Here is a 27,710-nt window from a genome sequence, read left to right as displayed (position 1 = left end):
AAATATTAATTTGTTCCCAAGAAGGACAGAGGCTGGAGACCAATGCTCGATCTCAGGAATTTGAATGGCTATGTTCTAGCACAGTACTTCAGAATGATGATATTAGATACTATAATTCATCCTTAGATCCAGGAGATTGGTTCGTTGCCCTCGACCTACAGGATGCCCAATTTCATGTCGCCATCCCCCACTCCCACAAATGTTTCCTAAGATTCATGATAAGGGCACTTATCCACTTCAGACTCTCCACATCACCAGGGCACTCACAAGATTCTCTCACTGTTCCCATGTATGGACAACTGGCTTCTCAGTGGCTGGTCTCCCCAAGAGGTCCAGTCAGCAACATCCAGAGCATTAGCAACTATTCCAATGTCTGGGCCCCTGCATCGACTACAAAAAATCCATACTAACTCCAGTGTAGACAATAGACTTTATAGGAGCTACTCTAGACTTCACAACAGCAAGAGTCTGCCTACCCAAGGAGAGATTTTCCACTCTAACCAACCTAATGTCAGCATTACAATGCAGCCCATAAACCTCAGTGAGGACATGTCTACAGGTCTTGGGACACATGTCAGCCTCCACGTTTATGACTCCCCACACAAAGATGCACCTCAGATGCCTCCAGACATGAATAAGAACAATGTATACCCCAAACAGACACAGCCTCTCCAAACACATCAGTGCTTAAAAATGTGTTGGATTTTCTTATGTGGTGGAAGGACCCATGGAAGGTCTGTATTGGAACCCCATGTTTGCATCCAGCACCTTTGAAGACCCTCAAATAGATGCATCTCTATTAGGATGGGGAGCTCACCTAAAGGGGGAGACAGCACAGGAAAAATGATTGGCACAGAAATCAGCACTCCATAGCATTAGCCTGGAGCTGAGAACAGTACAATATGCTTACCAACACTTCCTTCACACCACACAAGTTCACTCAGTCAGAGTAATACTGGACAACAAGACAGCAGTGTATCACATCAACCACCAGGGTGGAGCAAGATCCCAGTCCTTACGTGAAGAGTTGCTTAAGCTGTAGAACTGGTGCATCTCCCATCAGATAGAAATATCAGCAATATATCTACCAGGCCTCCAGAATACAATTGCAGACTCCCTGACACTTCTGGCAAGATCATGAATGGGAGCTCAAAGACTCTGTCTTACACAGCATCTGCCAGACCTGGGTATACTGGAGTATACCTCTTTGCCACTTCAAACAAAGTGAAATGCTCCACTCCAAGGGAGGTTACAACCAAAACTCTCTGGGGGATGCCCTGATAACATCAGGGCCCTGTACCTTTCTTTTTGCTTACCCACCTATACTGTTAATCCTCAAGCTGCACTGAGAAGGAGTGAGAGCTAGCTTCATAGCACCTGCTAGGCTGCGGCAGGAGTGGTACTCAAACCTCATCCACCTCTCAGAGGTAACACCCCTCAGACTTCCTATCACAAATGGCCTATTGAGGCAGAACTCAGAGTCCCTCATCCATCCCAACACCCCGCTCTCTGAATCTCAGAGACTGGTTTCTCAGTCTGTCTCAAGCATGGAATTGACCTTTTGGCTAGAGTTTAGTCAGTTTATCAGTAAAAGCCCAATACTTGCAAGACTTACCTCCAAAAGTGGAACCACTTCCAATCCTAGTGCTCCCTCCCATCTTTTCAAGCCTTGGGAGTTCCGCTTTCCAAGATCATCAAGTACCTATTGGGATTAAAAACAGTGACAGTCTCAGTGAGCTCTATAGGAGTACATCTTGACACCATTACAGCCTTCCACACACCCATCCAGGGCTTCTCAGTCTTTGCCCACTGTACAGCAACCAGATTTATTAAGGGCCTATACAACTTGTTTACTCCCGTTCAACAACCAGCCCCTGCAGTGGGACATCAACCTGGCTTTAAACACCGTCCTTTTAAACCGGCGGTGACCTGCTTCCTCCTCCACCTCTCCCTCAAAATTTCATTCCTAATTGCCATCACCTCAGCAAAGCAAAAGAGGGAGCTATGATTGTTCATGGCAGACCCACCATACACCACTTTCTACAAAGATAAAGTCATACTATGTCCCCATCCTCACTTCCTCCTATAGGTCTCCTCAGAACATAATATTAACCAGGAAATTCATCTACCAATTTACTACCCAAAACCTCATGCCTCCAGAGAAGAATCAAGCCTGCATTCACTGGATGTCAGAAGGGTTCTTGTCTTCTATTTGGACAGGACTAAATGATTCTGGGCCTCTCCCAGGCTATTTGTATCAATTGCAAATAAGATGAACAGCCAACCGATTTCCACACTAAGCCTGTTCAACTGGGTTTTGGGTTGCATCTCGACCTGTTATGAAAATGCGGGGTTGTGGCCTCCTTAGATTAACAACACGTTCCGCTAGAGATCGGTCCACATCTGTAGCTGAAGGATGTTCCTATAACAAAAATCTGCAGGATTGCTACTTGGTCTTCTGTCCATATCTTCCCAAACATTCCAGCATCTTTCCTGCTTTTGGTGATACAGTTCTTGAAACTGTCCTGGATTTACTTCCTCAGCACCCACCTCTTCATTGAGTTACTGCTTCAGAGTCTCCTACAGTGGAGCACCCATAGGGGTATATTCATGAAGAAGACATAGAGGTTACTTCCCTTACAATAACTCGAGTTCTTTGAGATGTTTTGTCCCTGTGATGCTCCACCTCCCCCGCTCATTTCCATCTGCTGTGAAGTTTGGCTTCGCGGTCGAGAAGGGAATGATTGATGGTGGCTCTCGCACCTCCCTACATGCCCTTGTTCAGAGCATGAGGTGCTGCTCTGCGCAGGCACAGGCCTGCAGACACTACTTTGCAGTCTCTGATTAAGAACGCACAGGTGCACGCACATGCAATGGTGCAAGGACAAAACATCTCAAAGAACTCAAGTTACTGTAAGGTAAATAACTTCCCCTTAAGTTATAATATGTCTAACTTTGATTTAATCAATAGTATCTTTGAATTTTTAATTTGATGAATAGTAGAATAAATCCAGCAACCTGTATGAATTCACATCCCGTATTACTTTCAATTCTTTCAGATTCCATCCTTCTCTAAATTATCGGTCAATCACAGGTAGCATTTAGAACATACAACAAGAATAGGAATCAACAGATTGTTTTTCTTCACTGCAGCAATTTTCCTTGTGGAGATTGTTAATTTGGCAGTCACCAGACGTTTCTCATAGGACTGAATGCAAAGCCCACTGAAATGAAAGAAAGTCTTTTGCAACAGAAAGTCACAACAGAAAGTATTGTAATGATTTTGTGTTTGAAAGCAAAATAATCCATTTGAGGAGATGGCAGAAGCTTTTAGCAGGCATGCAGTATCATTACATGTGGGATTACAGGCTTCCAAAACATAGAGAACACAATATGGCAAGGCTGTAAAAATGCTGATGCCCAGCAACATAAAAAAAGTGATGTGTAATTAATGCCTTCTAGACAAACTACTGCCCTTCACTTAGACTTCTACCTCTTTGGGACAAAGACCGTGTCTTCGTAAATGTTTGTACAGTGTCTAACATAGTCGGATCTTGATTGTGGCCTCTTGGTGCTACCATAAAACAAACAATAAATAATAATCCTGGGTTCCTTGATTGACTACCATCAATGACCTAAAATGAAAACTGACTTCCTTCCACAGTTTCCTTGTACTGGTCCTTTTCATTGGGTCACTTGTACTTTTACACTAGGTTCCAGTCCAGGGAGTACAGGAACTCTTTGTGAAGATGAGGGTGTGTAGACCCTGAAATAAAATCCCTGAACTCTTGGAACTGGCCTAGCCGAGGGCATGGGCAAAGAAAGAGGTCAGCACCATCTTGAAGACCCCACAGTCAAATTGGGACTCAAAGAAAGAGACAGGGAAATCGGAAGAGGGGTGAGGGGGAGGGTGATGGTGGGGAACTAGAAAAGGGAATATGGGGAGAAAAACAAGGGAAATAAAGAGAATAGATGTTATGAAGCTGAATGTGGTAGATGGTAGAAGAGACAGATAACATCTTAAATATAAGGGAGGAAAGAGAAAAAGACTTACTTAGAAAAATGTCCCTAAACCTTTATTACTATTATCTTTATCCTTTTTCTTTTCTCTGTACTTATCACTTTTTAAATGGTATGTACTGAGATACAATAAGAATATTCTTAAAAAAGAAAAGAGGAAGATGAAAAGAGACTGGAGTCTGTGAAATAATTGTTGCCCAGGAGATTGGGGCGAGTTTTCAGGCCAGCTGTGGCCCATTGAGAAGGGGAAAGTCTTTGGGCTGTCTTCACTCTTAGGATATGTAAAACACCTGCAGCTGGTCCATGTCAGTTGACTCAAGCTTGCAGGACTCAGGCTGCTGGGCTATAAGATAGCAGTGTAGACTTCAGGCTGAGGCTGGAACCCTCTGGGATACCGGAGGGTCTGGTTGGCTCCAACTCAAGCCTAAATGTCTACACTGCAACTTTATAGCCCCACAGCCTGAGCCCAGCGAGCCCAAGTCGGCTGATACTAGCCAGCCATGGATGTTTTATTGCAATGTAGATATACCCATAGTTTCAGTTTAAGTATTATGTGCTCAATACTGCACTTGGGAAGAAGTGCACATGTCTAGACCTTTATTGTATGCACTTCCCCCAAAATGCAGCATGGTTCATTCTGCAGTTTGTTGGCACATCCAAAGAAACAAGAATGAGAAATTAATTTTCAACTTTCAGTCCTAGATCTGAGGTGCCAATCAGTCAGTGCACCTGAGATTTGTAGGTGTGGGTCAGGTCAGCACTTTGCCCTTGAGGGAGGAGCATGCAACAGACATACAACACAATTTAATTTTTTAATGGACTTGTGTGCTTTACAGAAAATATCGAACCACCTTATTTTTGTTAGTCATGTCAGAGATGCAAGCTGTGGTTAGATAAATCACCCCAAAAGAAATTTTCCTAGCCTCAGTGATGCCAAAAAAGTTGTCATTTTTATTAGAAATAAAAAGGTACTTTTTTAAGAACACTGCCAAGCTGGAGTTTAAAGAGAGGGCTCCTTAATTCCTCATTAGCAGCCCACTGATGCATTGTTGCTGTTTTGTTTTACGCACCAACAGGATAGAAGAATAGACATGGATCCCACAAATGCAGTTCAGACCCATACCCATATAATACACTAGGGAATGGTATACACTCACAGTGATGCCTAAATCTTACACACATTGAACTTGAGGAAAGTGTAGAACGCTTCACAACGAGGGAGAATCATGCTGAATATTTAGTCCACAGATACATAGTTATGTAACTTGACAGAGAAATTTGTCAATAGTAGATTGAAAAGGCACAACCATAGTATATATATAAAAAAAACAAGCTGAAAATTCAAAGGACAATGTAAAACATTCCCAACAAGCTTAATTAAGTAAAACCAGTAATAGACTTAAACTACTTTGAGTTCAAATTACTTTAATAAGGGTGTTAATTACTAGAGGATTAACACTGCTTACATGTGATAATAGACATAGTCGGTCAATAACGGATGACAATAATATGCATTTAAGAAGCACAAGAATCTAGCACAGATTACTTGCTCAGAATGGATAATATTTCAAAGTAGCAGGAAAACAGAGGAAGGAGGACAGAGGCAAAAGTCCCATTTTTAATACCTTATTGCTCAGGTCATGAGAACCAGGCTAATTCTTGCAAAGTTACATATTGCATGTCCTTTCGCATCACCCAGTGTACCTAAACAAATAAAAAGAATTGAGACAAAATATTGTTTTATCGAGATATGTCATCTTAAGTGATGGGAAGAAGACTTTTCCAAAGAAAAGAGCTAAGATTTTGCTGTGGGCCCCAAAGCTTGCTGAAATGTTTGTTAGTACAGTTTAATATATGGACTATAGAGGTAAACTTGAAATGGCAGGTGGGGAGGGGATTGAGAAATCCCTGAAGATAGTCCACCAACCGCTACATTATCATACCTGAACAAGTGGTTTTGGCTTCACTTACAGTTTGGCTATAATCAATTCCTAAACCAGTGATTTTGGCTATACTTCCATTTCTGGTCCAGTGGTTCCCAGGTCTAGTATAGTTTTGCCTAAGGGATGCAACTTCATCAGCCAGAGAGTAAGTGGTGCAAGCATACCCGGGATTACTGTAATGTGTTTCTCATGAGGCAGCCCGTGAAGAAACTTCAGCTAGAACAGAATGTTAATGAGTTTATCACACTGTGCTTCACAGATTTCACTGACTTCTGCATAGTTTCTGGGTGCAATTCAAGGTGTCGATTTCTGACCTATAATAAAGTCCTTTAAGTTTTTGGTTATGGTGTGTGTTCCCTCATGGTCTAACTCAGATGTAGAGCTCAGCTGGACACTTCATCTAATGGTTGACATGGTTTTATTGGCTTTAGTTTACCTACAAAGGGGTCTCAGTGGAAAGCCTCCAATTTTGGAACTTGCTCTTGGATTGACAGAGCCCATGTTTGTTGACCTTTAGGACATATTTCAAGGCTTAGACATTTACCCCGGTTTTCTCCAAAGGTTGGGTTGAACTGTTAGGATTTCAATTGTCTAGTTGGTGGAGTCTTTAGTTAGTATTATTGACATTTGGTCAATTATTGCATGTTTTTAAATTTGTATGGATGTGCTTAGAGCAGGGGTCGGCAACCTTTCAGAAGGGGTGTGCCGAGTCTTCATTTATTCACTCTAATTTAAAGTTTCGCATGCCAGTAATATATTTTAACATTTTTAGAAGGTCTCTTTCTATAAGTCTATAATATATAACTAAACTATTGTGTATGTAAAGTAAATAAGGTTTTTAAAATATTTAAGACCCTTTATTTAAAATTAAATTAAAATGCAGAGGCCCCCCGGACCGGTGGCCAGGACCTGGGCAGTGTGCGTGCCACTGAAAATCAGCTCGCGTGCCGCCTTTGGCACGCGTACCATAGGTTGCCTACCCCTGGCTTAGAGGTACTACTGTACCATAGATGTGCTGTATAAATTGAAAAATAAATACCAAGTGGTGTAAACAATATTGCTCTGGAGCAGAGCTTCAGGGAACAGATTAAAGACATAGTTAGAGTGAAGAGGCAGAATCTGGTCTCAGTGATGTATTGTACTAATTTTGGTGCCAGATGTTGGCGGCTTTGATGGTCATCTAACATAGGAATCCATAACATTGGACCATGTTACGTACCTCAGTGTGAGTCTTTACATTATTTCTTGTATTTAGATTTACAGTTTTCTGAGTGCTCAAGTGAAACAAAGGCACTTACTTTGTAAAGCCAAACAAAATAAGTAAAAAAGACTCACCACCAAAACAAACTACTTCCCTTCACCTACTGCGGAGTCCCAATTAACCTCTGCAGAAACAGATAAACTCTGCAGCATATCCAGAAGGTCAATGAACTCTGTGGGGGTGGGAGGGCAAGACATTCCAGAGTGAAGAGCCCCCTCAAAGAAAATGCCTTGAAGAATCTGCATCCAGTGCTAAGACAATATCATCATGAACCACCATAGCTAGCGCAATCTCAGTATTCTTCCTAGACACAGCTCCATTTTATAGCTTGGTCTGGTTTATGTGACGTATAGTTTGGTCTGAATCTGAAAAATCTTATTGCATAATAATTGGAAAACTCCCCACAGAAAGAGATACTCTGCTCAGTCACCAGATATGAACTATCCATATTAACCAGACTGTTCACCTCCTGGAGCAGTTCTGCTGATTGGGACTTCGCAAATGGAAGTGAAGAAATCCTTTTTTGCCTCCTGCACAGTCATAATTTAAGATTTTTAAAGCTTCTTATGTCACAGTTGGTCACATCAGAACTGGACTTCCATCAACAATGCTTAAACTATCTTCCCTTTTACGTCATTTTACATAGCCACATTCTCAGATCATAGCTGTGTCTTCAAAACACCAAATTTTCAATCCCTAGAAATAACCTGACTAGCATTTCAAACTTTACACTATCATTATTGCACTCTTGGGCAGAACACTTCAGTGTTTAGTTCTATAGTATAGTAGATTCACTTTGTAGATTTGATGTGCATGTATACAAAGACAGATTGGATTAGCTTGTTCAAAATGGTATTTTTCCAGACAGTTTGACTTTTTGTTGGTTAAGAGTCTGTGTATCCAGGTTTAGTTTAGAATAAACTAAGGTTGTAGATACCAACAGAGACCAACATTGATAATGCTGAAGTTAAGGCAAAATATATGCCCAAAGACAACAGTTCTTTGTTCGAGGGGAGAGCCACATAGACCCCATTCACTGGATATGCTAGCAGTTCCCAGTGGCTAGTAGTAGGATATCCAAATGGCATGCTGACAGTGTCTCCCCCCTTTGAAAATAATGGATTATACAGTGAACATGACTTGTATTTAGAAACAGCATATTCCAGTTACACCAAAGTTTAGACAGCATTTAGAGGAAAGCAAAGTGGATCTGATTAAAATGATGGATTTTATTATTCCTAGATATCAGCAGCTGTAAACACACATTATCTAAAAGATTGAGGCACATAATACAATTTTAGTACAGATACAACAAATGTTATTAAAAGAAACTTATGTGCCATATGTATAATATGACACTTTTCAATCTTCATTTTTCAAAACAAGCGAAGTATTTACGATTAAGCCAGTTTTAAACCTGATGTAGTTAAAAAAGCTACTTATAGAAAAATATAGCTTCTTATAGAAAAATATAACTATATAAACCCAATGTGGGTAAAAATTCACTCTCCAGATCAGATATTACATGCTATATTTCACCCCAAATAGAGCTTATAAACCCCTGTAAAAAAAAAAAAGTCAACATAAAAGTTACAGCTTTAAATTCAGCTAAAATATTGTAAATGTTTCCTCATAATTATAGCATGTAAGTTAGATTTTGAAAACATTGTGCAGAACAGAGGTATAAGTTCTGTTTTGGGGGACTGTGCACATAATTCCCTACATGATCTTTAACAGCGCACGCCTTTGCGTCATAAGCTCAAAAATTGATGAATGACCCTGAAACGTGCATAATACACAATTTTTCATCCACCCAAATTTTATCATTGACATAGTTTTAGGCTTTGTTTGAAGGGACTTGTTGTACAGGCTAACCGACTACGCAAGAACAATTTGGCCAGAACCCCTGCCCTCCGGAGACTGACTGTCTGCCAGACTGCTGCTTTTGAAACTCTTGTCTGTTTCTAAACTCAAAAGACAGTTTTCTTTTGTTTTTTTTTGTTTTGCCACTAGACCATTATTCTTTAATGATGAGGAAGAAGGCACTTTATAATAAAGATTATTTGCACTGTAATTACACAAATCTTCATATTGTATTGCTATATTATATATTGTACTGGCCCGCCTACTTATATTTCCTTCAATTACTACTTCACAGCAACTTTATTCGGAAGACCTTGGCTTCTTAAAGTATTAATGGGATTTGCAAAAGTTGTAGGAGCTGAATGTTTTTCTGGTTATGCTAACAGAGCAGCAAGCTTGTTCACATAACTCCAACAGCATGCATTTTTTTTCTGCAGACAGTCCTACATTCATTTGAAGTGCCAAAGAATTAGAGGTGTATTTGGGTTTACTCGTGAATGTAACAAGACCAGGCATCTCACAGAATATACCTTAAGGTCTAGATTTTAGGAAAGTATTCTGCCCTTTGGGAGAATTTAGGTTATAAAGGATTAGTTTGAACTTTTGGCTTTTTTCCAAGCAAAACAACAGTTCCCTCTGGTTCAGATGTCATAACCTCTGAGTTTACATATTATACACTTACAAATGTGTGAGAGATTATACCCTAACATTCAAGATAGTGACAGCTACTATCTTCACTTACGGACATAAATTTGAAACAGATGTAAGTATTTAAATGTAAAAGTAAGGTTTCATTTTTTGGTAAATGTTTAAATGTTCTCTTATAAGTACAATTTCTAAATGTAATATTTGTTTGTTGAAAATCATCAAACTTAAGTGCAGTGCTCTAAAAACTGGAGACTCAAGACATTGCCTTGCTAACACACAAACTGCCCTGCTTTTGAAAATCTAGAGGTCAGTTTTCAAAGCATGCCCAGGAATTTACCCTGCGACTCCCATTGACACTAATGGGAATTGCATAGCTAACTCCTGGAACATCACTTTGAAAGCATATTCCTTAGATGGTGAGCGATCCAGAAAAAGGGTAGCATAAACTATAGAGAGACATTCACTGATCGAGAGATCAATTTACACTTTGAAATATTATACTAGTGTGTATTATTCCTGTTATGTGATCAGTGAGAGGATTTTAAAATTCACCACATTCACAAAATAAGTCAGCAGGAGTAAATAAAAAATACTTTGGCAAGTGGCAGGCAGACTTGCTAACCAGTTTAAAGTGATATTTGTCAGCATTGAAGAGATGAAGTGATAACTGGAGCTGTTTGGTGCTGATATTATTCTACAGTTAGTGAACTTTTTCTTGTTCTGGGCAGATTTAAGTTGCATATCTGTATTTGTAAACATTTTTGTTATTTGTTTGGTATAAAAAATATCCAATTCTGCTTCCTTTTGCTCCCATGCTTTTCAGTTCTCTTCTAGAAGGTAATTTCTTGGTGTTTATGCTTCAGTAAATATGGAAAGGATATATTTTGTGAACTGACATTATTTAGTGTCTGAAGCTTTTTTCATATATAACCTGAAAATGTTGTAACTGGATTTTATTAATTATTATTTTATTATAAATAATTATATGTGTATTGTACACAAAAGCATTGTGCTTGTTTATATTTTATACCCACTGACTAAAGAAGACATTATTATTTTTATTATTATTTTATACTTGTATTGTGGGTATGCCTAGAAGCCACAGCCATGGAGCCAGAGCCCCATTGTGCTAGGCACTGTACAAACATGACAAAAAGACAGTCCCTTCTTCAAACTTTACAATCTACTAGGGCTACAGTAATAGTTCCATTGAGATGTTCCAGTGATATCATAAACCATGAAAGTCATGCTCAAGTAGTGTGCATAATTATCTAGAACTAAGGAATGTAATATAGAACATGGATACTGTCCCTTACTCTCCTGCTTCTTTCAAATACTACTGATGTGGCTAGGTCTTTGAAGCTCCTCTAAATCAGCTATGTTTTGAAAATACTGCTTGAGCTGAGTTCAGTAAGAGTAGTTGATGGTGCATATATTGATGGGGTGAATCTCTGTAATTCAGGGATGTAACATAAATACCAAAGAATGTAGTTGGATTCTCATAATTCATAGACATATCATACCTACTGAGAAGATTTTTTTTACACAGTTCACAGAGTAACACTAGTAATCAAATCCTTACTCACACAAGTAGTCCCATTCACTTCAGCAAGCTCTTTTAATAAAAAAAAAGATTTTGCCGGATATGTTTAAAATGTTTGGATTGCAAACATATTCATGTGCACATTCACAGTGCAAGGGATTTTGTTTGTTCTAGAGCAGTTTTTCCTTACACTTTTAGGCAATGATTATCAAGATAGTATCATATAGTGATGTTGGTGTAGAACGGCTGGTGTCATCCACTCCTGGAAGGTCTTCATTTTGTTGATGGTTGAAATATTTCCTATGTAGTCTGCAGAGTTTTGGATCCTTCTGCATGAAGGACAATGTTTTTATGTAGACTGTAAACTGTTTCAGTCAGGGACTGACTTTTTTAGAGGTGGGCAGTGTGTGTACATTGCCTGGCATGATGGAATCCAATCCCTCATTGGAGCCTCTAGGCACTACCACAATTAAAATAATTATAAATGTGTTGTTAATATACTTGCAATACTTATTTATTCAAAATAGATATATAATTTACAACAATTCCATGCAAATGTTTAGATGAAAAGCTATAGATCCATATTTAAAAACACACATATGTAGTTAATCTGTATTCTCTGTTCAAAAGTGTCTTAGGATAACTCATAATTGTATATGCGCAACAGCATTATTTCCCTGGAAGTTCACCCAGCCTTTTAGGTTCTGGGGTTTTTTAATTAAAAAGGTCACAAACCATTATATCTAAATTTCAAAGAATTTACCAATTAGCTGTAGTCTGCAATGCCCAGCAGGTGGCTTTTATACTATTAAAAGGAGATTGTTTCCATCTCTGATCAAAGCAGAAACAAAAGTAAGGAAAATGTTAAGTATTTTGTTATGTAGCGCAAACCGTATGGTGTGTAAATTATAGGTAAATTGTGGTGAGGGGGATTAAATTGTAGCATTGCAGGAAATATTTTCTTTTGTACATTTTTAACACTATTCTTCATGAGGATTTTAATGGTAATAATTAAATATCTATTTAGATTATTGATTGGCTAAGAAGATTAAACAGCCTGCTGTTTCTTAAAATGAAGATGTGAGAGTTTTCAATATTTAAAAGTAAATATAAATGCACTGTAGTCGTTTAAAGTATGTATACAAGTATTAATGTCAAATTAGAGTAAACTAGATAAGAAAAGATTTTTTCTCCAGATACTGAAAAAGTTCTAATTTGCACTTTTCAATTAATTTAACCTTTCCAGATTTGTACCTACTTAGAAGAATGTTTGTGGCCTTTTGACCCTTTTGTTATCCCTAACTCAGAAAGGCTTTTATTCTGTAGGGCTTAGGTATAAAAAATAAAAAGGAACGTTAATGGCATAACAGTCCTTTCTGATCACTCTGTGTAAGATGTTTATGCAAAGTGTCAATAGAAGCAATTGGCCTAACAGTGTGACAACCTACTTTGCTTGGAAATGGGCTAATCTCCTGTTTGGGTTATCCAGAGGTCAGGTAGGGATTTCTTTTTGCACTCCCCATAGTGCATGGGTACACAACTCATAAACACTGTTGGGAAGAAATTAGAGTCTACTGAGCCCTGATGAGTCACAGTTAAAATCCCAAGAATATAAGTCTCACAGCTTTTTTTAATTAATTGAATCCCCCCATCTCCTTTTTAGGTTTTTTTTCTTTTAGCACCATACCAAACACCATACTTAAACATATACATATGATACTGACCCTCATGGAAGTTCTACCAGTATCATTATCTGGTACTTCACTTTCATTTTTTTCAAGTAGACATCATCCCACTCCATTCTGAAGTTCATGTGGAAATTTACGTTAAATCTCAGTTTTCCAGTGTTACCACTGTTGCCCTGTCACAGCAGGTTGGAACTCAATAAGCGCTCAGGCAAGCATGGCAGGCCATGAAATAGGCCTTGGCGGGCTTCATGCTGTGAACTCCTGCCTTAGTGAATCAGCTTCTGTGTGTTTTTATAACTGCCTTTTTTCTCTGTTAATTATGCCCCAAGGCTGTGGAAAGACAGCATTTATCTGTTGAAACAGACTAAGCAGCAAGTGTTCTGACATGTTTATCAGGCAAATTGTACCTGACAAAAGGTAATTACACATGCAATCAAGTCTAGAAGTAACTGGGTGATTAGGGGTTAATAAACTGTTTAGCATAAGAGATATCCTTCTTGTGTTCAAAGAAAGTGGCTAGAAAAGGATAACTAAAAGCAAAGCAGTAAAAAATAACTTTTTTTTCAGTATGTGGATTTAAGCTCACAAAAATCAAAACAGGTTTCTAAAGTAGCAAAAATATGCAACTCGTCTTTCTCACAAACTCTCAAATAGCTCAAGTATCAGAGGGGTAGCCGTGTTAGTCTGGATCTGTAAAAAGCAGCAGAGAGTCCTGTGGCACTTTTAAGACTAACAGATGTATTGGAGCATAAGCTTTCATGGGTGAATACCGCATGCGTCTGACGAAGTGGGTATTCACCCACGAAAGCTTATGCTCCAATACATCTGTTAGTCTTAAAGGTGCCACAGGACTCTCTCTCAAATAGCTGGTACCTAGCTGGGCAAGCCAAAGCTATTTGTTGGTTCAGCTGATAGCAAAACACAGATAAAGGCACCATTCCATCTGTACACCGCTATTTAGATAATTTAAAATTATTCTAGAATTACTTCACGAGAAATAATCTGGTTTTGTTCTCTAACTGGCGCAGCAGCACACATTCCTTTCTTTGCTGGCCAGCTCTGGACTAGCCCTAGCTGCCATAGGGGATCTCCCAAGCAGGATTGTGCCCAGCTCTTGCCCAAAAGCAAAAGGGGAAGACAACTCTTATGCACCTGAATTAAACTAACCACAGTGGAGACCATAACATTTTGCTGCTTACAGTATAAATATGTAGCTGTTTGCAATATATTAATAAAAATATTTGAATGTAGGAAGACTCTGGTTCTCAAGGATAGTTCAAAGGTGGGTTCAGGTCTCACGAAGACAATCACTGCAAATAAATCCGCTAAATAAGGTTCCAGTCATATATGCAGATCCCTCCAAACTGAATTTAAGAGCCTACAGGTAGAAAGGAAGATCCTAAAATATGTTCAGAGCAGGTGATAAACACCTTAACTACCTCGAAGAAAAAGTGCATGACTGTGGTGTATTTGAGAGGTGAATTAGGTTCATAGAGTGATGCAGCTCCAAGAATTCTACATACAAAAACTCCTTCCCACACATTTTCTATACTTATAAGATGGCCTATCTGAAGGACTCAGACTGAGCAGCGTAAGGCTCTGAATAGCAGCAGTTAATGCATTACTGAGCATCGATTACTATAAATCAATTCACAAGCAGTCATATCACGAGTTATTGGAAGACAGCAAGAGCTTTGAAACCATAACATATTCACAGCTACCTTACTTAGAGCCTGAACCATATCCCTATAGCCCTTATAGAACTTTTTTTTTGACCTGTGGGATCAGTCTTACTACAACATTTCATGTTGATCAAAACAGCATTCTTGATAGTCATCAATTGACTAAGTTGGGAGCTCTTTTAATTGAGGAACAGTTCAGTATCTGCTACAAGTGGTACGTAAGGTATCAGAAACTTTTCAGTAAAAAGGACCTGGATCAGTCCACATGATGCAAGAGATGGCATAGCTTTCCTTTTGTCCAAATCCAGTTCACCTGAAACAGTGTAGATGTAGGGCATGTGTTGGTTGTGTGAAGAGCATTTAGAAAATATATAGACAGGACCAAGACTCTCAGGAAATCACAGCATCTTTTCATAGGTATCATTCAAGATGCCGGGGCAGAAAAGTAGCAAAAGACTGCTAGTAAGAGTATGTAAAGCTGGGAACATGATACTTCCAGAGGGTAACATAGCACAGGCAACAGCTACCTTGTATGTGGGAAGAGCATGTGCCTCAGCAGAGAAAATCATCAGTCCTGATGTTCACTAAAAGTTGGACCAGGAAGGTCTCCTCCTCAAACTCACCTTTTCCATAGGCAAATCCTCCAAGAAGTGGCAAAAGTTGTTACTGACATTTTATAATATTTTTTCATTAGCTTCTCTATCTGGAGAGAGCATGGAACTTTCCTCTTGCTCCTCCTCCTTTCTCATGCACTTGTATGTGGAGTTGTTTCTGTGCTCTCCCCTTTCCATACTCCTTGTTAGCTATGTCACAGTGTGAAAGGCTGACAGATATGCTCTATCTTGATAATAGCTTGATATTTCTCTTAACAGGGATATTTGTTCTGCTTACCTGTAAATTTCTCTTCTCAGATGTAGCTTGCCTCGCTGTCTTGGCCCACTCTTGTTTTCCATGAAGGTTACAGGAGAAAAGTGTGGGATAAAGTGTTTACAGCAAAACCTTTCTCATGTCACAGTATGAATATAGTTATCTTTGTATATATGACAGTATTTTTCAGCCTTGTGCTAAATCTGTTCTAATCAGAGGTAGACAGGTGGATCCTCAAGTGTGTGTGTCTGATGTTGGGGAGTGGAGGAAAGCTGCCAGAGCTCTGCACTGCCTCCACGCTGGAGAGGGGAAGGACCCATCCAGGTTGAAGGATTGCTATACATGTTATCTTTGAGAAGATAAATTTACAACTAACATGAACAAATTTCCCATTATACCTTTAAAAGGAAATCAGATGTTACTTCTCAAGGACCAGTGTGTGTGTGAGTGAATACTCAACACTAGAAATCTGACTTTATAGAACCATATATTTTTTAAGTACTTGTTAACTGTATTTAGCTGGTACTTCATAAACAGATGGAAAAATAACACTTCATTTCCTGCTGACATCTCTAATTACATGCATTTATTTCTCTTATTACCATGCCTACCATTGTGGTCCATTCACCATTAGATAGACCAGTCATAATCACATAATGTTCCTGTAGCAACTACAGCAGCTAACTTTTTTTTAGTGGAAAAAGTAGCATTAGGAAAATACTGAATGTAATTTTAGTTGTCTTAAATGTGTTGTGGCAGCTAGAAGCAAGGAGAGCCAGCACCAGGTGATCAGCAAATTCTCCATAGACTTGTGTCCCGTAATTTAGAAAGCACTGGGTGGGATCACGTAAACCTGTATGGCAATCAACAATTTATATTTTTAGTTGATTTCCATTTTTGGCAGAATTAGCCTTTTTGTGATTAGACCTGCCCTCAATACATTTTTGTCCTGTTCCATGCTAATTAATTACAGGATTTAAATCCCCAAGGATTACAAACCTCCTTTATTTCAATGCAATTTAGCATATTTAACATATTACATCTGCTGTATTATGAGTCATGTCAATGTCGGATGCCAAATCTAAAAAGAGTATTACCATTACATCTTTACCTTGGTGAGGAATCTTGGTTATTGCATAACTTCACCACATGTTGAATCTTATTGTGGTTTTGCATGCACCTAATCTCTGTCACATAAAAAGATAAATTTAATAGGTGTCCTACGGTGGACAAAAAATAGCTAATGTAGGGAAAAGTCTTGTTCTTTTTCATCTTGCTTTTCTATTGAAGGTGCAAGCAAATGTCAGATTTTCGTGACATCTTACTTATATCTAGGTGTTTTTATGAATTGAAGAAAAGATCTTTTTAACCCCGTAGTTCTTCTGTTTTTAAAAAAAACAGTGTAGGTGTGATTCTCAATATGTTTCCATTCTATAAATAAAAGGGGAACCTTCCTGTAGTTAATTCATCACATAAATTCCCGTGCTCTTTCGTGAAAGATTGCATAGGCTAGTGGATAACTGTCACCTTCATGTTTCAAAGAGTGAGTTAAAATACCATGAAGAATGCAGTACTCATAAAATTGCTATTACTGTTTTCATCTATGAGAACATAGATTATGCTCCAGACCATCCCCCATGTAAAAATGCCATGCTGTTTTGCAAGAGAATTCATGATTGTCATGCACAGTGGAAAACCTGCACAAGGAAGTAAAAGTTGAATGAGAATCCATGTCTCGTACCTCTGCAGAGTTCCCATATACACCTGGCCATACAATTGAAGGAGACTTAAGAGCTGGGTAAGGGTTGATCTGAAGATACTTCCCTTGCATCTGATGTTCCTGGAATCAGCTATCTATCCCTGCTAGTGTGTTGGCTGCTTGCCAGCCCCCCCCCTCTAGCAAATTGCCTGCATTGACATTACATTCGCGAAGTGCCAAATCAGATGCAGGTGACATGAATGGCCAGGACATGAATCCAAAGAATCGCAGACCAGGCAGCTCTTGTCCACCCATGCTGTACAGTACATGCTCTCAAAGCCCATTACATATAGCAGTATGTCACAGCAATACATGCAGCTGTGAGTGGGACAAAATGCACAAGTATAGAGTTGTATGCAACAGCAGTCCAGCCTTCAGCAACCGCTGTCGTTATGTCCCATTTCCTCCAGCAGCAGTGAATAATTGTCACACTGGAGCCCCTGAACCTGTGTACAGAAGCAGGAGGGGAGTTATGATTGGATGACATGTGTCATTTGATTGTAGGTCCATCGTGGTTCACTGCCACAGTGTAGTGGCAGCTGCTCTAGCTCAATAAACAAATCAGGATGAGTCTGGCTGCTGTGTAACCATTTGACCATGTTGGGGCTGTGGGGGAACTGTACTAGAACCTGACTCTCCCTTTGCTGATACTCCAGTTTCTATCTGTCTTAGGTACTTACCTGGCACCCATGTAAGTACCATACTCTCTGAGCACCTCACAATTTGTAATGTATTTATCCTCATAAAGAAGGACTGAGTGACTTGCCCAAGGTCACAGACGAAGTCAGTACTGAATCGGGGACTTAAAGCCAGGCCTCCCAAATCCTACACTCGCACCCTAACCCCTGGACCATCCCAGTTGTTTCCTCTCTGTACCTTGAAACAGGTTTGGAGTGCATAGGGTGTGCCTGAGGCACTGAAGAAGGTAGGATATTGCTCCACATTGAAAGTAAGACCTTTGGGTGGGGAAAATATTGTGTATACATCCTGTTTTTAGGAAAATGAGCATGTATCCCTGCTTAATTGAGCCCTAATCTTCCAACAGGGCCTTCACTATCACTAAGTCATGAGTGCCTGGAAGCAATCAGCAGCTAGACCAAGAGAAGTTGGCTTTAGAAAAGACTGAGATGATGGTAGCAGGAAAGGGGAAGCACTTTTAACTTTAACACTCTAACCTCATCAGTGACCAAGGGCTTTAGACTACAAATTGTTACAGTGATGCAAAGCCTCAGGGTCATTCTGAACTCATCATGAATCCACGTTCTACAGATTACAACAATGATAAGGAATGCTACCTTCTATCTGTGACTGGCCAGGAGACTGAGCCATTTTCTCTCAAATGGATTTAGCCACAGATTAGATTATAGTAGCTCAGGTTTTCTGTAGGTAAACACAACCACTCAGAGAAGGCTGAAGTTGGTCTCTTAAGAAACGCCTCTACTGTGATGCCCATGGTAAACTTCCTAGTGATAAAGGTAGGCAGGTGAGATAGTGTTTTATTAATATATCTTGTTTGCTTATTTTATTAAGAAAGCAAAGCCTCCAGGTTGTACTGTTGGTTAATATTTGTTCCTATTGCTGTTATCCTTGTTCTTCCACTCTCCACCTTGGTTCTCCATCTACTTGTGGCATCTCGTCCCCCTTTGGTGTACACACTGCCTTTTATTGTATGCTTTTACAGCATTCATCACAGTGGGACTCCAGTGCAGATTAGGGCCTCTGGGCACTACTTTAATAAAAATAAGTAAAAAATAAACATGCAGGAGCAAGCCTAGCATGCATCAAAGGTTGGTCTGAACATAATCTGTGCTTCACAAACTCCACTGATGACCAATCTGCCTCAGAACAGAAGTCAAAGTCCTAGTTCTATCTACAAAACCCCTAAAGTACTGGAATCTAGCTACTTCAGAAACTCACCCTATCTGACTTTCCAAAGCAGTTAGGGTGAGCACCACAAAGGTACTTCTGTACCTAAACCCCAGATTTAGGCACTTTAATATGTGGTTTAGGTGCCTAACTCCAAGTTTTGGCTTCACTGCAATCCACAAAAGTCTCACTGTAGGCACTTAAACTCACTCAGCACTAAGTTTTCAGAGTACAGGTTCCCTAGCCACCTAGGTTTCTGCCTCTGGGCATGTACACTGCTGTCCCCTCTAGGCAACTAGACACCAGTCTTCTGCCTAAGACCCAGAGCAATTCACAAACCAGGGAAAGAGAGGTGTTTGGCCACATAATTCAGGTGTGGGCCCTAATCTGGTAGGGCCCACACCTGAGCATGCCTACTGGATCAGGTCCCATTCAAAACTGGAGGAGGGTGGAGAGGCAGTGCCATGACTGTTTTGTGTGAAGTGCCTAATGTGGTCCCACAAGAAACTCCATAGGTGCCAAAGCACTTGACTCCAGGCAGCAGGTTCTTGTTCATGGATCACTAGGCAGAAGAAGGCACTTCCCTGCAACCTGGATTTAGGGACCTATCTCCATGAGAGGGGTGGGGCTTAGCACACACTCCTCTCCTCCTCCTCCTCCTCCTTTGGCTAGTTTAGGTAGCTCCCCACTTAGTGGGCTTGTCTATACTTACGCGCTGGTTCGGCGGCAGGCAATCGAGCTTCTGTGTTCGATTTATCGCGTCTTGTCTGGACGCGATAAATCGAACCCAGAGGTGCTCCCCGTCGACTCCGGTAATCCTGCTCGGCGCGAGGAGTACGCGGAGTCGACGGGGGAGCCTGCCTACCACGTCTGGACCGCGGTAAGTTCGAACTAAGGTACGTCGACTTCAGCTACGTTATTCACGTAGCTGAAGTTGCGTACCTTAGTTCGAATTGGGAGGTTAGTGTAGACCAGGCCTAGTGTGCTGTCTTATGTGGATCTCATTTGCAGGCACCTATCTCTTCCCATGCATTGCACAAAATGCTGAGTTGTCCAACTCAGCTTACATGCACAGATATTCCACTGCCTTTCAAAAAGACCTGCATCTTCTATGTTTATGATGGAGGATCCCCAAAAGAATGCATTGCTTAACTAAAGAATAATGTTACAGTGCCAACTTAAATAATTAGCTTTTGAGCTAAACTGAGTGAGTATTTGCTTAAATTGGCATTTGACCCTGAGCAGGAGTAACATGTTCTTTAGCTATATCCAGATATGTAACCAATAGGAAATGAAATAGTATCCTCAATTTTTACACATCTTTCACTTAAATGAGATATTCAAACAAAATCTAACACTCATGGACATCTTTGTGGCTTGTAATGCTCCCTAGAGAAGTTTGAGACAACAGATCAATAAATATATCACAAATCCATTATACATCTATCTATGGGGAAGGATAACAAACGTTAATATTATCGTATTAATTCAAGCATAATTGAGTAGATATTACTAATTTAAGTAATATGTGTTCCTTATTTTATTTAACTGAATATAATAAAATTTAACTGAGTTTTTTTAAAAATAAAATGTAAAAGCTATTATTTCACCTTTTGTATTTAATGCATAATGGTTATTAATGTATTAGTTATTAATTCATTAATATATCAAGACTTTAAAGGAGGACTTGGGTTCCCGAATTTATTTGTATCATGTTACTCTTCAGGGCACGGCCTGCCTTTTACTGTGTTTGCAGGGAACCCACTCTAATGATCCCTGATATTGATTGGGGGTTTGGGGCATTTTTATAATACAAATAGGTAATAATATAGCTAGTGGCTTGCCACAGTTACATAGTCTCCTTAAACCAGCTTGGCCACACCCATCTGGCTACCTTTTAGAAAAATCTGAAAATAACCATGATTTAATCTTGTCCAGACTAATTATTTTAAGGAAACCCGTAATTTAAATACGATTGAATGATCTGGAGTGAATTTCTGAGTAAACAGCGGCCAGAATGGTCACAGCAGTCCTTTATTTGGATAATGTTACACTCAAAATAGATGGGGAAGCCCTTTGTTGGAGGGAATTGAATCTCAGATGGTGTCTTTTAGAGAGTGTTAGAGGAAATTTTAGTCTGGAGTATACTAAAATAAGGTATAGCAAATGAGTGAGAGATTGTATTATTCAGCATTTTCTTGCCTCTCCTCTAGTCTTCCCTTGTGCCTTATTATTTGATTTTCAAAACCCGACATCATGTCAAAAATACAGGCTGATGGAGTTTAATTATCCCATTACTTTACTTCAGTCATCTGACTTTGATTGGTAGGTATTTCTTGCTGGAAATAGTATGAGAAATCGCTTATGGTGGATTATTTTTCTATTTGAGGAATATGTTTTAATACTGTAACACTCCCAGACCAGTGATTGAGCGCTTTTTTGCTATAAATGGAAAGCCGACAGTAAAAGAAAGTTGGAATGAGAAAAGAGAATTGGGAGTTTGTTCCCCAACAGTTGTCCGGAAAAAAATTTAAACTTTTGTTGTTAGTTTATTTATTTATTATTAACCAAACCTATTTTCAGAGAGTTGGTTTGAGGCGTTGCCTATAGTGAGGATTGGAGCCATGGTGTGCTGAACTGGTGCTTTGTATCAGTGTAGCTGACCCCTGCTTGAAACCAGGAAATTTTCTCAAAATTATTCTCAAGGAAAGATTGGATAACAGAACGGTTTAAAACAAGCAGCCTAAGTGGACTGATGCTGTAGATGTGGAAGGTGGAAGTTGGATTCATATTCGCTGACCCTTTCCTAGAACTAGTGAGCACTGGACTAGGCTAATAGAAAACATTGGGGGGGGGGGGATATAGTATTGTAAATAGCACACAAGCCGCAGTTGTTGATTCTACTTGATAAGCCTCTTTTCAGGGAGTCTTCGAAAGTGTTTTATTTCCTGTGTATATCTGCTGCCAGGGAATTTTTGTCAAGGCATTGTTGGGACCAGTTCTTAATAATCGGGGGGAGGGATAGCTCAGTGGTTTGAGCATTGGCCTGCTAAACCCAGGGTTGTGAGTTCAATCCTTGAGGGGGCGAACTGGGGCAAAATCAGTACTTGGTCCTGCTAATGAAGGCAGGGGGCTGGACTCGATGACCTTTCAAGGTCCCTTCCAGTTCTAGGAGATGGGATATCTCCATTAATTTCAATTTCAAATTTCAAATTGATATGCAGGTATGAGCGATGTTGCCACAAATGAACGTTGTTTTAAAGCTGCGGGGTGACGTATCAAAGTCTAGTGCCATTTGAGAGACATTTTACTTGGGGAAATAGCCAAGAATGGTTTAGTAAGTGTGGGGGTCGGGGAAGCACAGACTCATGTTTATTATGGAGTTTGTAATTATGGTTTGAATCTTGGTTGTCACTTTAATTTGCGAGGATTCAGTTCTACTCACTAATGGACTCCGGGCAGGTTTTTCACGTGTCAGTAACTGGCAAACGAGCTGTCCTTATCCTTCAGACGGTGTGTTTGCAGTGTAGATTTAGTGGGATTTTACTGTTCCATTTAAAAGGATAAAATATTCGATAGAGTAAATCAAACATTGAGGGCTTTAATACGGGACTGGAGTGTGCTTGCAGCAGCAAATCAGTTCTGAGGAACCGCCTTTCTGCTGCTCAGAGAATGTATTGCAGATCCGCAGCTTCAATTTCGGCTGCTCTTTATTGATAAAGTAACGGGAACTGCTGATTTCTGTACGGCCACATTAGCCTCCAGAGAAGCGTGAACCGCTCAGCGTGATTTTAGTCGGTGTTCATTTGCAAAGGGGGGACATGATGGCTTAGAAAGGACGACAGCCTGCCCCAGCCCGCCCGTTGAAAAAGCGTGGTCTTCAGAGACCAAAACCCTCAGCAAAATTCAAATTACAGGGGCTCGCCCCTGGCTTCTGGAGGCGCCCAAAGCTCCCACTGAGACACAAGCAGTGCAAGATTGGGACCAGTCAGGAAAGCAGATGCACGTCTCTAGGCTGGTCCTTTCCTCGGGGTATCCGTGTGTCCGGGTAACCAGAAAATTCAATGGCTAACCACTGTTGAATGCATCACTGGGCAGATCTAACTGCTTACTTTCCAGCGACCCCTTCACTTCAGTGGGCGTTTTCAGTTTGCTCTGCTTGCAGCGTTCCGTTTGTTAAGATGCTTTTTTCTCTGGAGCAGGCCCGCCCTGCCTTTGCGAAGATGCTCCGTTTGTATTGACCTAAGCCAGCTTGCTGGCTACTGAGCCTGCAGTCTGTACTCAGGCAAAACTCCCATTGATGTCAATGGGAGGTTTGCCTGAATGAGGCCTGTAAAATCGTCCTCCCGGGCGGTTTTTTCTTTTGTTTCCGAGTTAAACTCTTCAGTTAGCGATGGGGAAAAGTTTAGCGGGCATCGAAAATTAGTGTTTGCTCCATTTGTATCTTACTCAAGCAGGGCAATAACGATTGACTGTGATTGCTAGCAAAACCAGGGGCATGCTTGTAGTAACTGCCCCAAACGGGGCAATGCCGCCTTTGCTTTGAAGGGAGTCCTGGGGAACTTTGTTTAACATCGCAGAGTAGCGGGCACACCTACTGCAGGATTTTCCCATTTCCCATCGTTATAGCCAAATAGGCAATTACAGATAGACTCACGCTAATAAATAATGGGAGTGCTCTTTTGCCCTCTCTATTGTTTAAAGAAGCAAAAACAAAACAAAAAAGCAACAAGGTAAATTAAAACGACAAGGTGCAGAAATAGGAAGCCGAACTGACGATAGTAAAGTATTTAGCTGTTTGAAACAATTAAAACGTGGATAGGAAGTAGGTTTTAACTGGCTTAAAGGGGATTATGGTTTTAAAGTTGGATAAAGGGGTTGCTGCTTTAGTTTAGATATCACATTAGCTTTTAAAAGATTACTTTTATATTTGACAACAGCTCTGACGGGAGATTATAAAGCAAATACTCGATTTTAAAATGCTACCAAACACTGGGCCTGGGTTTTTTTTCCAATTTGTTTTATATTTGTTTGGACTAAAAGAGCTCCCAAGGCTAACAAGCAGAATCTTGAACCCGCCCTTTTCCAATCCCGGGGAGGATCAGTCACCATGGAGAATCCAGCGGGGGTTGTTTAATGCACTTAATTAAGATTATCTGAACCTCTGGTTTAAATTACTGTGGAAAAAAGTAGAGTTGCAAACTCTCTTTCAAAGGTAAAATGTTGTGGTGGGCTAGCAAAATGGGAAGCTTAAAACATTAACATTCTCCTGCTAGGTTGGTTTACGGCCAGCAGCCCATGAAAATATAAGGTAGACCCAAGCACGGGAATGAAACGAAAAATGCAGTAGGAAGAGAAGGGAGATCGTTAAACAATTAAGGTGTTTGCTGCCTAATCCTTCGCTTTTAATTATTTATTTCTGGTGAAGAATGTTAAGTGACTTGTGCAGAACGATTCCGTGTAAAGTCGCAATGCTATGAGACTCACTTTGCAAACACCACTGGAGTGATCATATTGTTTCCTGGTGGGGATGTAAGACTGTTTTAAAATCCATTCTAGGGCGCCACTTGTCTGAGAAATCGCTAGTACTTCGGGGATGTTAAAACATATCATTCTCCCCTCTACACCAAGGGAAGAGAGACAAACCTAGGTCTGAATCTTAACAGCTTGTCTTTCTGTCTTCTTCATGTAGCTTCTGGACCTTTTTATGGTGTGGGACTGGTCAACCTACCTAGCTGATTATGGTCAACCTACTTCTAAGTACTTACGAGTAAATCCAAGCACAGCCCTTACCCTCCTGGAGAAGTGAGTATGTAGTGCCAACACTTTGTGGGGGGTTCTCTTGAAAATATTACTGTTCATGTGAATAAGAGAAATAGCAGAATGCGGGCTGATTCCAGCAGCTGGCGTCCCTGTTGCTGATCTTCTCCCAACAGCTCTTGCTACCTCGGTTTTAAAGACAAGCTGAATTTAAATGCTTCTGCCCTTTCTCCTTTCCTTTAAGGTTAGCAGCATAGTCTGTACCATAAAGTTACTGATCACGTTAACATGAACAGCAAAGCGCTAGCCTCTCTTAGGTTGTCAGGCTCATTTTATAAAACTGAATCTAGAAATGTGCGTTTCAATTTGTTCGTTGTCCCAGTTTTAAACAGAGATGTAAATGCCAACTGTTACTGTACTTTATAAATCAGTACTGTACTATATTACACTGACTGTATCGCGATCTTCCCAGGTTTGCTGTGCCCAAGAGAAAATTAAGGTATTTTGGTTAGGAAATTAAACCAAAAACACCACTGAATGAGCACACAGTCTCATTCAAAGTTTTCCGGTGCCTTGTAGCTCAATATAGTAACATCACGGGACCAAGTTTCCACTTTGTAAAATAAAGCATTTAAAACTCTGGGTGTTCTGCACATTCTCATACTTGAATCTACAGTAGCTAATTAGATTTGAGAAACAGTCTGAAAGGGGAGCATATATATGTTTTGGCTAAAAACAACTTGTCAATCTGCTGCATATAACTGAATCATAAATATATTATGATTTAAATGCGTTATCTGATTTTGTTTCCTTTCCCCTCAATGAATGTATGTTTTGCAGAGTGCATAGAGGGTATGTATTTCCCTATCATGTCATACATATACAATTGTTTTTTATTTTGACATTAGTTTCCTGTATTTCGATTTTAAATCACCACTATATTTCATTTTCAAGTTTCAGTAGTAGTAATAAAGACTTCGGATAATTTATCAATGAATGGCACACCATTTCATTGAGAATGAACTCAAAAATGGAACCAGATGGAGAAGGATCTAAACAACCTTCAATTTTGTTCATTTGCAAATGTAATTTTTAGTGTTATGTTTCCTGTTTATGTAATGTTTAGCTTAATGGTTTTAAACGGTTTTTAAGTCGTATTTGTTAAGACTGGGTCTGTATGCCTGGGATTTAATTTAAAAAACACTGCTAGGCTAAGCACAGCTAAGAGAGACTCCAAAAGAGATTTGTGTAACCTTTAACTCTTATTAACACGAAGTGAACACATCAACAAAGAGAAAAAGTAGCGCTGAATTTATTTTAGCCAGTCCGATTTTCTCTAGCTAGTGACATTTCTAACATGCCTATGTCATCCACTTTTTTTCTTGCAGAATGAAAGACACTAGCAAAAAGAACAATATTTTTGCTCAGTTCAGGAAGAATGATCGTGACAAGCAGAAGTTAATAGAGACCGTAGTAAAGCAACTTAGAAGTTTAGTGAACGGTATGTCCCAGCACACATAGACCTGTTAGATCGTTTGTATCTCATCGTGCCGAGATGTATTTCTTGGCCACCATTTCTACATAGCAGGCAGGGATGGTGATTAGGACTCTTGTTTGGTTGAATAAAAGAAAAATGCGATAGAGATGGCTTGTATACGGAGATAGCAGTAAATAATACTTTGTATGTATTTTTAACGAATTGAATACTATTTTATATATTGTAAACAAATGGTGGAAATGGGACTGTAAAATAAAAAGCAGGTCACTCACACTGTACATGAAATACCTGAACTGTAAATACATTATTTAGAAGTGGGTAGCCGTTACATACACATTTTTGCTCCAGTTAGAAATTACTGGAAAAAAGTTTTGCTATAATCCTTTAATTGCCGTTTTCCGAATAAATCCTAATTTAATATTTTTAAACGTTGAAATACATGCGTTTCAGATGTTGCCTGGTCGTTTTCTTTTTATTAATTGTATCTTAGCCTTAAAAGTGATTGGGACATAATTTTGTATACCAATTTTGTAGTGTGGAGGTACGAAAAAAATCTTCTGATTTTTTTGTACACTTTAAAACTACCTGAAAACCAGACTTGATATATATTCAGTGTTAGGGCTTATAGCTTTGTTCTTCAGAAGTGGTTTAATCTTGAGTTTATGAATGTAAATAACCATTTGAATTCTCTGCAATGTGCTTTGGTTTCTGTTCCTCAGGGGTAACCTTTATAACTGTACTTTTGTAGATGATTCCCGGTCCCCTGTTTTCCCCTCCAGACTAAAGTAAGGGATAAAAGATTTACGATATCTGATCTCATACCAAGTCCCTGTGTGTCAATATGTATGTTTATACAAATAGAGCCATCCCCATAATTAGAATTCCCTCCTACGACCAATATCTATGCCCTGTAGTATCCTGGCTACTTTAAACATAAGGAGAATGTATAATAAATACAAACCAAACCATCTATGGAACATGTAAAAAGAATGTACATTTCGCTGTATTTTAAGTTATTGACGGTCTAAATACAGTAATATAAATCTTACCCTTATTTTTGAATTTTATGTATTAAAATGCATCTCAGACTTAAATTTCATGTCGGACTGTACAGCAGAGTTCATTTCCCCTGTTTTCTATCTTTCGATTATTTACTCTCCTTTTCCTTTGTAAGCTGAGACTGGAAAGGTTCCTGTGTACCCGCCTTCACCTCCGTGATGGAAATATTAAACATGTTCAGCAAACTCTCCATATGGTGTCATTGTCCACATCCGTGTTTGTTTGTGTGTCCCAGGAAGCTTGGTGCCCGAGT

At 39.6% G+C, this 27,710-nt stretch overlaps 1 protein-coding gene across 4 annotated transcripts in view; it reads left to right on the top strand.

Moving 5' to 3' along the window:
* Positions 1 to 27,647, top strand: part of EXOC6 (exocyst complex component 6) — a 186,445-nt gene extending 158,798 nt beyond the window's left edge. For all 4 annotated transcript variants that reach the window (XM_024101232.3, XM_024101235.3, XM_005301283.5 and 1 more), the window contains 2 exons: positions 24,833 to 24,945; positions 26,289 to 27,647. In XM_024101232.3, the coding sequence (XP_023957000.2) occupies positions 24,833 to 24,945; positions 26,289 to 26,421 (246 nt within the window). In that variant the 3' untranslated portion in view covers positions 26,422 to 27,647. The remainder of the gene's footprint in view (positions 1 to 24,832; positions 24,946 to 26,288) is intronic.
* The last annotated feature ends 63 nt before the right edge of the window (positions 27,648 to 27,710 follow it).

This window comes from Chrysemys picta, chromosome 7, assembly GCF_011386835.1.
Source record: "Chrysemys picta bellii isolate R12L10 chromosome 7, ASM1138683v2, whole genome shotgun sequence".
In the NCBI taxonomy this organism is placed as follows: Eukaryota; Metazoa; Chordata; order Testudines; family Emydidae; genus Chrysemys; species Chrysemys picta.
Note: the sequence above shows the minus strand (reverse complement) of the source record. Positions and strands in the feature narration are given on the sequence as shown.